General features: G+C 55.0%; 1 protein-coding gene and 1 non-coding gene across 3 annotated transcripts; one reads left to right on the top strand and one right to left on the bottom strand.

Annotated features, from left to right (window-relative positions):
* Positions 1 to 1,536: 1,536 nt before the first annotated feature.
* Trnastop-uca (transfer RNA opal suppressor (anticodon UCA)) lies at positions 1,537 to 1,623 on the top strand. The gene has a single exon. It is a non-coding gene; the product is annotated as a tRNA-Sec (tRNA).
* Positions 1,624 to 4,912: 3,289 nt separating this feature from the next.
* Positions 4,913 to 9,785, bottom strand: Fosb (FosB proto-oncogene, AP-1 transcription factor subunit). 2 transcript variants are annotated; one of them, XM_059253543.1, is made up of 4 exons: positions 9,651 to 9,785; positions 7,457 to 7,777; positions 6,874 to 6,981; positions 4,913 to 5,584 (listed from the first exon to the last, which is right to left on the bottom strand). In XM_059253543.1, exons 1-4 carry the CDS (start codon positions 9,774 to 9,776, stop codon positions 5,123 to 5,125), a joined length of 1,017 nt encoding a protein of 338 aa, XP_059109526.1. In that variant the 5' UTR covers positions 9,777 to 9,785; the 3' UTR covers positions 4,913 to 5,122. The 2 variants fall into 2 exon arrangements, with proteins under 2 accessions (XP_059109526.1, XP_059109527.1); XM_059253544.1 differs by lacking the exon at positions 6,874 to 6,981.
* Positions 9,786 to 13,047: the final 3,262 nt, after the last annotated feature.

Raw genomic sequence — 13,047 nt, 5'->3', positions numbered from 1 at the left:
TGTGCTTCAGCAAAGCTTTTTAAACACGAGTTCGTTCACGTCTTTCCTAACATGTAGTGTTCATATCGTAATATGGGGAGGTGGGAGAATAATCCGTCCAGGGACGCTAAAGCCCTCGGGCCTATCTCTGCACCCCGACCCACTCCTGCACCCCGACTCGGGGCACAAAAACAGTCTGGGAATTGAAGTAGCCGTCAGGGAGCGCCCCCTGCCGGCGTCCTCACACTGCCTCCAGGACAGCTGTTCTCAACCTGTGGGCCGCGACCCCACCTCCTCCCGGGGTTCGCATGACACCGTCCGAAAACACAGGTATTTATTTCCACTGCGACCCTCCACTGCGATTCCTAACGGTAGTAGCAACACCACAGTTATGAAGCAGCGACGAAAACGATTCTGTGGCTGGGGGTCGCGGCGACAGGAAGGCTGAGGACCACCGCTCTAGGGACGTGCGTCCCCTCATCTAAGCAGTCAGGCCGTAAGCGAGGAGCACGTGGTGACCTGGTTGTGTGTGGCAGGGGAGAGAGGGGCGATTTACTAACCATTCAAACCGCAGTCGGGGAAGGAAGCCTTGCTAGGCGGTGGGGTTTGAGACCAGCATCACAAAGGCCCCGAGGAGGGAGGGCCGTGCCGGGCATCGCTCAGCCAGGTCCAGCAGGGTGGGGTGGGGGCTGTTTATGGGGTGGACGGGGTTAGATTACCGGGCTCCATTCTAACGGGACGGAAGTCATTGGAAGGTTTAAATGGGTGTGTGACTCACGCCTGTACCAATCCCCACACTCGGGAGGCTGAGCCAGGACGATAGCTTCGAAGTTCAGGCCAGCCTGGGCTACCTAGTGACTTCCGGGCCAGCCAGGGCTACAGAGGGAGACCCTGTCAAAAAAGACAGCGGTGTTGGTAAGAATATCGCAATTATAATGACGTAGGTTTCGCTTCCCCCAGGGAGTTGGGTGCCAGGAACTGGGCTAATGACACGATCCATGTCTGTGCCTCAGTTTCCCTGGCTCAGGTCTCTCCAGCGTCTAAACTTAGGCAAGAAGGACCGGTTGGTGGCTCCGTAAACGCTTGCAGTTCCACCAAGGAACAGCAGGTGGCGCCCTGCGGCCGCGCGCCACCAGACCCTCAGAGAAACTTGGCGTCTCCCGCGCAGAAAAACTCGAATTCGGCCTCGAAGGGGCTTCCGAGTGCCGCACCAAGAGCGTTTACTTTAAAAACAAAACAAAACAAAACACAAAACAAAAAATAAAGCTGACTTTTCACTTTGCAAAAAGTTCTGTTCCTATGCAGTCAGGGGAGGTAGGCACTTTAGGCGCTGCTTCCCAGAATGCACGGCGCTATGCAAATGAGCTACTTAGTTTTAGCTGGTAGGGTCATGCGTGGCATGCGTTGCAAAAAAAAAGTACATATTCACTGTAAACTGTGAGACTATTATTAAAAACATTAGAATTCGTCCTTCCCTGTAGCTCGTGTACAATAACCATAACTTATAAGATTTCTGTTCTTTGGCCTTTATATACCTGTCCGAAAATAGTTGCATCTGCCCGGATGATCCTCAGTGGTCTGGGGTGCAGGCTTCAAACCTGTAGCTGTTTAGCGACAGAGTGGTTCAATTCCACCTTTCGGGCGGGAGTATCTATCCCATTTTGCTCCCTGCAAAACCACATCTTAGGAGATAAACGTCTCCATGTGCAGCTCTGCTCTTATTTATCCTCTCTTCGTAGCTACTCTTTGTCCCTCCCGGAAGGATCCAGTGCATCTCAAACGTGCATTTAAATCTGTCTCTACAGTGATAGGATATGCCCGTCTTGTCTTCGGTGCCTCCCCTTCAATGATTTATTCATCCAGTCGTTTGCTCGCTTATGTATTTAATCACGCGTGCACGTATTAGTCACATATTTGTTCAGTTGCTCACTCTGGCTCAGCCCTGTCTCTGTACTGGAGCAGTGATGGGCATACAGTTGTGATCACCCCTTTATTTAGCCCCGGTCCCCTGAGGGAACCTGGCCAGTGGAGAAGAAAGCACCAGGCAATTATATGTATTTAGTGAACTCGAGAGAAAAGTAGAGCGTATAAAGCCGCATCACACGGAGACCTGACCAGGGTGACCTTGAGACACACTTGATGGATGGCAGGGCTGACAGAGAGAATGGGGACACCGAGGCTGGAGCAAATGCCTTCCCTTTTCTGAGGTCACCAGAACTCTCAGACCACCCGAGTGGTGGTGCACCTCCTCCCCCCGGAATTTTTCCTTCCCGGGCTTTCTACTAATGAAGTGACATGCGTCCTGCTTCCTCCATGTCTCTTGGATCCTTTCTCTCCCGTCCTGGGTCCCTTTCTCTTCTAGGCACTCTCGGTCTGGGGAGTAGAAGAGTCCACCTAACACTAATCTTGCCCGGCTTCTCGGCTGCTCAGAACCCGTGATGGCTCCCCTAACGCTTTCGAAAGAGCATAGGAACTCTGTATTCTAAGAATGCCATTGCCTGCAGAAGCTCCCTGAGGGTTCTCTCCCACTCTCCGCATGCCTCCTGCTCCTGTCACGGTGACATCCCCCAGTGCCCCAATATCTGATATCTACCATCTTCTTGACCCTGAATTCTTGATGCTCTTGCCTCTACCTCCCAAAGGCTGGGATTACAAGTGTGCCCCACCACACCCAGCCTTACACCCCTTTAGCTCTTGCTGAAATCATTGAACATCCAATGTTCTGGATATCTTCTTTCCCAATCATGAAGTCTCCCAGACTCTTGACCACATCAGTACCTCACACCTGACATTCTGAGCCTTACTTTTTTCCAGTAGGTGACACAGCCTGGAAACATGGGAAGTCCTCCCAAGTATCTATTTTCCTTCCGTCTGGCTGTGGGCTGATTGGTTAGGTGCCCTAATAAGTGCCTGTGAAGGCTTCCTAGCAATCCAAATTCATCCAGTCTTGCTGAGAGGAAGCCATGTAACGGGCGCCCAGGGGAAATAGACACTTTGACCTCGTGGATACATTTTTTAAAGCTTTTTATTGGCGACAGTGCAGAACCAAGGGGGGAGGGGAGCTGCCCAGTGCTAGACTGCCCCAGCACCCCCTGGGTCAGGTGCAAAATACAAAACAACAACAACAACAAAATCACAAATACAGCATGGGTGGGCAGCTACGGAGTCAATGAATTGTGGTCGGCAGCGGCAGGCCCTTCTGCTCATACCCTCCCACCCAGGATTCTCAACGATACCGATTGTAAAAATCTACCACCCAGTCACTCTTACTCACAAAAGTAAAATTGCATGTCCCCAACAAACCCGGAGTCGACAGACAGAAGGAAGATCAGGGCCAGTGAGAGAGGAGACATGTTGGAAGTGGTCAGAGCGAAACAGACTGAGAAAAGACTGTCTCCAACAGCCAGAGGGGCTGGGACGACAAAAAGAGTGAGTTATGAAGGGATAGCCAGAGAGTCTGACTCCAGTTCCCAGAAGCGATTTCGAACTCCACAGCACACTTGCAAACGAGGAAGCTCGCACACGCGCACACACACACACGCACGCACACACACACTCATATATAATATATTTATTTATACATAATAGATATAAGTGCTTTTCGGGAACCAGGGAAGGGATAAATAGCTTGGGTGGGGGTTAGGGTTAGAACCGAGGACCCAGGACAGGGTGTGGAATGTGTTCCATGCAGCACAGGGGAGGGCCCATCTCCCCAATATTAAAAAATAGAAATCTGACTCGTGGAATTCTCACGAGGTGAAAGCTGGAGGGAGGAGCCAGGACCCATATTTGGGGCTGGAGGAATTGGATGGAGTGGGATAGTGGGAACTCAGCCCCCTCTTAAGTATATGCCAGTCCAAAAATATTTGGGGGTTCAAATATCAAGGGTAGGGGAGCCAAAGCCTCAGCCCTGAAAACTTCTCTAGAAACTGCCTCGACCTCTGTGAGAGGATGCGGGGCCCCCAGGGTGGGGAGAAGTTGGCGTCCTAGGCTGGGGGGAGGCGGGAGACCTTGGAGAAAAAATGTCTGGGGCCTGCGCAAGAAGGCCACAGGGGTGCGTCACCGTCACTCCTTTGAGTCTAACTCCCTGTCGAGGGGAGGAAGGAGGCAGCTGGAAGAAGGGGAGACCCAGGGAAGGCTTTGGAGGGTTGGGGGTCAATCCCACCCCGCCGCACCCCGCAATCCGGCCGCTCATTCACAGTATAAAGCGCTCCAGCAAGACGGGCGTCGCAGCGCCCCCTGCTGCCTGAAACCAGAAAGGCCCAACGAGGACGGCCAAGGGCGGCTGAGGGGGTGGGGGCGAGGGGGACAGGGCATAAATACTGCGCAGGGGTGGGCTCGGGCCTGAGTTGGGAGGGGGCTCCGTAGCAGATGAGGAAAAAAAAAAAAAACCCAACCCAAGCCAGTTTTTCCAGGAGGAAAAGCCTGAACAGTCAGATAGGGGTTCACATTTTGGAATCATCGGGGAAGTGGGGTGAGCGGACTCCCAAAGCAGGCACCGACTTCCCTCAGTCGGGGGGGGCTCAATTCGTCCCGGAGGAGGTGAGGTTGTGACCTCTTGGAAATGTGGGGTTAATCAGTTAAGGCCCGAGGGAGCATAAGAGAGCTATCTTGGTCACCCTGCGCCCTGGAGTGTGGGTGGGTGGGTGGGAAAGAGAAGGACAGGGCTGTCAGTTCCTCGTTGGGCCTCTCTGGGGGTGCATGCCAGCTCGTCCACAAGCCCACCCTGCACCCCGCACCCAGCACCCCTTCCCCCTCCAGCCTCACTCACGCAAGACGCCAAAAGTGGGCGTCCCATCCCACCCCCACCCACCCACCCACCCACCCATCTATCCATCCATCCCCAGAAGTCGGGTTGAAGTGACAGGACCATTAGACGTCTGGCAGGAGGGGTGTCCGTCCCCGCCCCACCCCCTGTCCCCAAAGTCACCAGCTCTCCGGCCTCGCCGGGGCACAGAAACCAGAGACGGAGCGCAAAACACAAAGGAGGTCCTTCCGTCCTGTCCGATGGCAGAGGCGGATGGCCGGCAGTCAGACAGAAGAGTCAAGGGGTCCACACACACCCCCGACCGCTCCTTCCCCTCTCCTCCTCTTCCTCCTCCTCGTTCCTCGCGGGTTTGTTTGTTTTGTTTGTCTAAAGAGTTCACAGAGCTAGAAGGGAGGGCGAGTTCAGGGGGTCGGACGGCTGCTCGCTGCCGCTGGTGCGTTGGGCGCCGGCGAATGCGGAGACCTCCGGGCAGGTGAGGACAAACGAGGAAGTGTACGAAGGGCTAACAACGGGGAAGGGGTCGCCGAGGACTTGAACTTCACTGTGTGTAAAGAGAGAAGCCGTCAGGTTGGGGGGTGCGTCTCGGCTGGTCTGGAAGGGCAGGGGCGGTGGTGGAGGGGGCGGCAGCAGCCAGCCGAAGCCGTCTTCCTTAGCGGATGTTGACCCTGGCAAATCTCTCACCTCGGCCAGCGGTCCTGGCCCCGGCCCCTCTTCGTAGGGGATCTTGCAGCCCGGTTTGTGGGCCACCAGGACAAACTCCAGGCGTTCCTTCTCTTTTTGCAGCTCGGCGATCTCCGACTCCAGCTCGGCCTTTTCCTCTTCCAGCTGATCCGTTTCCTGATGGAGCCCAGCAGGGCCAGGTCACAGGAGAGAGAAAGGAGGGACGATGGTCAGCGACCACGCAAAGCGGCTCACCCACCCCACCCGCATTATCGCTGCAGATCCAGAGGGCCGGATGGCTCCCTCTGTACTCAGGGGAACGTCCTCTGCGAGGGACTCCTGGCAGACAATGCAAACTTGGAGCCTCAGTTTCCCCAACTGAGCAAGAGATGATTGGGCAAGGGGAGGACTGTTTGTTTGAGGCCAGCCCGTACTTAGGAGCACTCAGCCTTAAAAAGGGAGGCAGGGGGCGGCAATACGGCTCAGTGAGCAAAGGCGATTGCCAGCAAGCCTGACAAACTGAGCTCGATTTCTGAGACCCACTCTGAAATTGGAAGGGGAGAACCAACTCTGGAAATTGTCCTCTGACCTCCATATGTGTGCTGTGGCACACTAGCACACACTCGAATGTCAGCAAATAAATAAATATAATGAAATATTTTTTTTTAAAGAGTGAAAAAGAAAAACAGTGCAGTTGGTTATGCGAATAAACAACCGTTATGTGTTGTTTATGTGTTGTTTTTAGTATTGGTTCCATCATCACACATCCTTTCCTTCAGCCTCCCAGGAGGAAAGCAGAGATGGGCCCTGGTTTCCAGGGGCTAGAGGATACTATGCAGGCATTAAGGAGAGGGGACCCTCACACTAAGGAGGAAGGAAGACAGGAGTGGGTTTGGTGGGTGCCACCAGCTCAAGTTCTGGAGAACTGTAGGTAGCTGGGGCAGGAGGAAAGGAATTGACGCAGCATAAAATAATTTAGTTTCGAGCCAGCCAGGATGATGGTCCGTGTGTCATCTCAGCACTCACAGGGGCTGAGACTGAAGGCTATCTGTGTGTGTGTGTGTGTGTGTGTGTGTGTGTGTGTGTGTGTGTGTGTGTGTGCGCGGGGTGGGTGGGATGGTGGTGGCAGGCTGGGCTACACCGGGAGGCCCCGTCTCAGAAAAAAAAAAAAAAATAGAGACATTGCGGCAAAATGGATTATTCCTAAACCAAGACACACAGAATGGCCTCCTCCAGCTTGTCCTCTTAAGCTGAGAGGAAGAAACATGTGGGGACATATCCAGGGAAAGGGGGGAACAGCTGGAAGTGAGCGGGTAGGGGTCTGCGCATGCGTATACAGCGACTCCAGCAGGCCCTAAGTGGGAATCCTCGGTCAGGACACCCGCGCAGTGAGGAGTGGGGGGCAGAGCAAGGTGACGAGCCCCCACCCCGGCACAGCCTCCAGACAGCCCAGATCTCCTCCTTACCGCCTGGAGTCGATCGGTTAGCTCCCTCCGACGGTTTCTGCACTTAGCTGCCGCCAGCTTGTTCCGCTCCCTGCGAACCCTTCGCTTCTCTTCTTCTTCTGGGGTAAGCTGCGTCAAAGAGACGAGGACTGTGAGATGTGGGGGCACGTCTACCGTCCCTGACAACACTCCTTTTCCTCCAGAACCCCAGACAATAACCACTACTCCTCAGGGGCAGGGGTGAAGGGACGATGAAGTCCCTTCAGGCTTGAGGCCTCAGAGGACCCCCAACTCAACAGAGGCAGAATCAGTCCCTCCTCTTACTTCCCTCACCCCCAGGCCAACTTTTTTTTTTTTTAAAATAATGATCTCTTGCAATCCAGGCTGAACTCAATCTCAATAAGTAGCACAGGCTAGCCTCCAAGTCCTGATCCTCCTGCCTCCAGCTCTGGAGAGCTGGGGCTACCAGCCTGCACAACCACTCCCGGTTTATGCTGTGCTGAAGAGCTACCCAGGGCTTCATGCATGCTAGCAAGCACTCTACCAACGGGGCCCACATGCCTGGGCTCCTCCAGATCAGCAACGCCTGAGGCCTCATCCTTACCGTCTCTTCTCGGGGTCTTCTAGGCCTGGCTCTGGCTGGGCGGGCAGGCCCAGGGCCACTGGTGGTTGTACTGGTCGAAGGCCCACCACTTCCGCTTGGTCCACCAGCGCTGTAGGCACTCAGGCCTGGGGTTGAGTAGCTGGTTCCTGGCATGTCATAAGGGTCAACAGCTGGAGGCTGGGAGGCCAGTGGCTGCCCCTGGGACTGGGCCATGGAAGAGATGAGGGTAGGTTGCACGAGCCACTGGAGGTCCTGGCTGGTTGTGATTGCAGTGACCGTTGGCACGAAGGAGCCGGGCATTTCCCCGAGACCGGCGCACTCCTACGGGGTGAGACATACACACACAGGCGTAGACACACAAACAAAGCCACCGACACACACACGCCCAACACACATAACACACACCGACCCCTGTGAGTGAGCACAGGGTGAGCGGGTGTGGATGTGTGTGTGTCACAGGCAAAAAGCCACAACACCCACCCTTCCACTACACCGTGACGCAGTGGTTAATGAGAGGATTCTGTTCAACTGCCTTCTACCTCCTCCTTCTTCCTCGGGGAAAGGTTGCACGGTTGCAGCGGGTGGTGAATCACACCCCGGGTTGGTGACTCTTAGGTGTGTGGGGGGGTGGAGAGGAGGCTGGACAGAGCCTGGTGACAGAACCTCCCGGGACGGAGCCACACACACACACACACATACACACACAGTCACAACAGCCCACCCCCACCCCAGAGGGAGGGAGAGGGAGAGGCCTTAACCCAAGCCTTCCTCTCCACTCACATACAAACACACCCCCACTGTATGAGGGCTCCCGCAGGGGCGGAGATCCCAGCTCCAATGGTGTTGGGGGACTGGCCTAAGAGTTGAGAGCATCCCTTCCGAATTTCTGTCTCTTCCCCAAGGAGACTGACAAGTGACAGGTTGGAGTGGACTGAGAGGTAGAGAAGAGGGATAGTGGGGATCCTTCAAACTGTCTTGCAGGGGATGGGGGCGATATAGGATCTGCGTCCCCAAACCCAAGAAGCGTCCATCACCACCCCCCTCCCGCAAGTGGAATCCTAGAGGCTTAACTACTCTGGGGGGCGTGGCGAGGGAAGGGCTGAAACCCTGGCCAATCAGAGTCCTGGGAACTAAGGGAAGGCGGACCTTTTAGAGACCACCTGGCTGCCTCCCCTCGGGGTAGCTCATCTAATGTTTGGACACCTCGAAAGGACTGGGTGTTCAGCGCGCAGGGAGCGCGTATATATGTGCCTGGAGAGGGGGTGACGGCCTCCAGGTCCCCCTTAGAGACGCTAGCACTGGGCCAGAAGCCTCCCGCTTCTGAGAGCAGAAGGACCAGGTCCCCACAAGGCCATCGCAGACCCGCGAGTTCACAGGGTGGCCCCAATCACGACAAGAATCCCCTAGCTCTGCCTCTTGGAGACCCCCCAGCACGGAAGAACCACAAAAAGCAGGGAACGGAGCTACGCTCTACAAATAGGAAGGAGACGTTGATTGGCTAAAGCCCGCTCCGCGACAGCCAATCAGAAAGCCGCGCTGCCCCCCTCCCTTAGCAACGTGGCCTCGGCGTTCCAAAATAGAACGTGCCCGGGACGTCAGGGGCGGGGCGGACGGAGGGGGCGCCGCGCACTGTGCGTGCCCCGCGTCAGACGGAGGATTCCAGCGCGTCAGCCTTTACGCACGGGTCCCCCGTTACGTCTCCGCGCAGGAGGCGGAGGCAGCGTGATCGGGGTTCGAGGCCCGAACTCCCTGCGGGTGGCGGGCGACCGGGGCCCCGCAGTCCGCGCTTGGGAGGAGGAGGCAGCGGAGAAGGCTACTGGAAGCTTCTCTGGGGTTTTCTTTTTTGGTTTTTCTTCCCCTACTTGCCGAGCTCCGGGTGAGGGAGCCGGAGCTCAGCTGAAAGTTCTCAGCTTCTGCTAGCCACTGCTTATACTTTGCACCAGGCATCACCAACGCTTGCCCAACTGCATTCCTTTCCCGCGCTCCTCGCACACAACCCGTTGCAAACATCTCTCCATTCCTTGCAATTTGCAAACAACAAAAAACCAAAGTGCAACCCAAGCCTCTTGCTTTCCCAGATCCTGGGTTTTTGGCGCGTCTCTATTTGAGAGGATGCTTAACCCACACTTTAGACTTAAAGAAATATTTTTTTTCCATGACCACCAAAGTAGCATCTTTGCGATCGAGAACTTACCTGGGAGGCGGCGGCGGTGGGTGGACTGCCGAAGGAGTCCACCGAAGACAGGTACTGAGACTCGGCAGAGGGTGACGAGCTACACCGGGAGCCGGAGTCGTAGTCTCCGGGGAAAGCTTGAAACATTTCCCTGGGCACAGGGGGGCCCCTGTGACCACGCTGAGGTCGCCGGGAAGCCAAGGCTATGGCCGAGTGGGATGAGATGCGAGTCCGGAGTGGACCGGACACGTCCCCAAAGTGCGCTGCTTGGGGGAGCTCCGCGTCCGGCTCGGAGAACTGCCCAAGTTTCGATGCAAGTCCCCTCTGCAAGCGCCCAGGTCCCCTTCAGGTCGCCGCTGTACCTCCTGAAAGTCCAAGCTCCGTCGATTTCACGGCGGGCGACGCGGGGATCGCTCCCCGCCCAGAGTCCCGCCGCGCAGTGCCGCCGGTCAGCGTGCGCTTCGGACGCTGCTTCCTTCCTTTCCAGGAGTCCCACGAAATGGGGGAGGGCAGAGGGGCGCGATCCAAAAGCCCACAGAAAGTAAGTCTATCCTCGGGACGAAACAGAAGAACGATCTAGAAGGAGTCTTGCAAAAAAGAAACCCACAAAACTTTCTCTCCAGTTAAAAAATAATATATATATATATAAATTTTTTCACGGCCGCCAAGAAGAAGAAGAAGAGTCACCAGTAGTCAAGTCCTGCAAGCCCCGGCTCCGCGTGTCCCCGGCGTAGCCGCTCCAGTCTTATGAATGAAGCCTGGAGCTGCCGGGCTGAATTTATGCGTCCGGGACCCGCCCCCCCCGCTTGCGTCACCCGCGGCTCCATGCACAAACCTCCCGAACTCTCCCTTTCCGCCGCCGAAGCTCCTTGTGGCGCCCCCCAGGGCCTCGTGTACCCTCCACCTGCCCATAGGGTGACCCTGGTGGTCTCGGGGGTCCCCAAGGCTGCGATCTGAGGGTCTCCGCGGGAGGGGATCCCGCCCCGCCCTCCCCGGAGTTCCTGTGACGCAATTAGCCATATAAGGAGCTCGGCCGGCGCGGCCGAGTGTTTGTTTGGTATCCTAGCAATGACGTCAGAGGGAATCCCTCGCTCCTGCGCGCGCCCGCCGCTGCGCCGTGCGGAACAGGCCCGCGCCTGCGCAGTGCCACGCCGCCCCGGGGGCTGAGATTGACAGGAGCCTGAACACCCCGGGAAGGCCCCTGCTGACCCCGGCTGGGGAAGGTGCAACCCCAGATGCCCAGGCCTGCTAACCCCGAGACCCCCATCCTCCCCAAGCCGGTGCAGCGCCCCCGGCTGGTGGAAGAGAGCAAGTCCCCAGTGCAGATCCTAGTGAGAGAGGTGTAGTCAATCCAGGCGGGGAAACTGAGGCTCAGGCGGGGTTGGAGGGGCTGTGATGTCCCCAGGTGTAGGTAGAGGTAAGTAAGGATGGGGTCCCCTCCCCACTAACTTTGTCCCAGATTCTGCCTGACTCGCTGACCTTGGAAAATGTGCTCCCTCCTTGAGACAAAACTTCAGTGCTCACAGCTAAGCCAAGGATGGGTGGCTTCCCGGGGTGGGGGGGGTGCCCTGCATCTGGGGAACCTGAAGAATTGGATCAGGTAGGAACCTACACCCTGTGAGTTCTTCGGGCTTGATGGTGTTGGAAATTCTCTCCTTCCTGCTTAGCGCCTTACCCGGAGATAGAAAGTATGTGTAATTAAGAACAATAATAATTATCGGTGGTGGCGCACACCTTTAATCCCAGCACTCAGGAGGCAGAGGCAGGTGGATCTCTGTGAGTTCGAGGCCAGCCTGGTCTACAGAGTGAGTTCCAGGAAAGGCGCAAAGCTACACAGAGAAACCCTGTCTCAAAAATTTATTATAATTAATACTTAATGATTAGTAATAATAATATTATTATTGGTGGCATGTATTTAGCAATCAGCAAATGTCAGCTCAGTGCTGAGCCTTCGAAGAGTGAAACTTCTAATCCTTAAAACCTTGAGCGTTTTAAGAGAGTAGTATCTTCATAATAGATGAAAATGAAGGCCGGCGAGATGGCTCACAGGTAAAAGAGCTTGCCACACAAACCTGCCGACCTGAGCTCCATCCCCCGGCCTCACAGCGGAAGGAGAGAAATGGCTCCTAAAAATTGTTCTCTGGAAGTTCTCAGGACTTCCACACGTGTGTTGAGGCACATGCTAACCAGTACTCACACATCATCATCATCATCATCATCATTATTTAAGTAAAGGGAAATAATAATTTAGAGGAAATGAGGAGGGCTGGGATGTAGCTTAAAGTGGAATGCATGTCTAGCATGTGTGAAGTCCTGAGTTCTAATCCCCAGCCCAGAAAGAATAAGGAAGGAAAGGAAACAGGAAGAAAGGATGTTAGGTTAATTGATAGGCTTGAGAGCCCACTGGGAAGGACGGGGGAGGAAGTTTAGCTGGTAGAGGGCTTAACTAGCACAGAGGAAGCCATAGGGATTCCATTTTAAAGCATGTTGGATAGAGAGTTTGAGTATGTGATACTGTCTCATATATATATATGTGTGTGTGTGTGTGTGTATATATATATATATATATATATATCATATATTTACAGAATCTAATGTGAGAGTCTCCTTTTTCTTCCCCCCACCCCCGTCTGCTTTTGAGATAGGGCCTCATTATATAGCCCTGGCTAGCCCAGAACTGGTTATGTAGACCAGGCTACCCTCTACCTCTTGAGTGCTGGAATTAAAGGCATGTGCCATCATGCCAGACAGTGAACATTTCTGATCTTATAGCCTGTTTGTTTTTAAAACCAAGTCTGGAATTTACTATGTATCGGAGGATGACCATAATCTTCTGAAACACTTCCCTCACCTCCATATTGTCACCAGGCCTGGTTTATGTGTTGCTGGGGGTGGAACCCAGGGCCTCCTGCGTGCTAGGTGAGCAGTCCACCACCTGGGCTGCATCCTGGCCAGAGTCCTGACTCTTAAACACTCACTTAGAAGGGTGTCATCAGCAACTACACAAGCCTGGAGAGCCCCAGACCCAGCCTGGTACTGTGTGACGAAACGTTTCTGGGGGAGATGCAACGCACACATGTCCACTCACCCCAGAGAGGGAGCCAGCTCTCAACAGACCAAAGTACGGATACCGCCAAAGTCCAGTTTGGTGAACCGGTGGGTTTTATTGGGGTTACTTACCAGAATATGTGTTGGAGAGGGGTCACTTATAGGAGCAGAAAAGACTCAAAGACAGCTGCATCACCAGAGCCCACCTCTGCATGAGTGACAGCTCCCAGAGCTGGGAACCTGGAGCACAGGGCACAGCCTGCACGCAGCTCAGCGTGTTGGAGGGCGTCCTTCCCAGGTGCCTCAGTTGGTCTACACCTCTTGCAGGCACCTCGTCTGGTGTCCGACTCTCCTTTTCCACTTGGCCTGT

This window comes from Peromyscus eremicus, chromosome 1 (genome assembly GCF_949786415.1).
Source record: "Peromyscus eremicus chromosome 1, PerEre_H2_v1, whole genome shotgun sequence".
NCBI classification, from domain to species: domain Eukaryota; kingdom Metazoa; phylum Chordata; class Mammalia; order Rodentia; family Cricetidae; genus Peromyscus; species Peromyscus eremicus.
The sequence above is the reverse complement of the archived record's forward strand: the minus strand, read 5'-3'. Positions and strand labels throughout refer to the sequence as shown.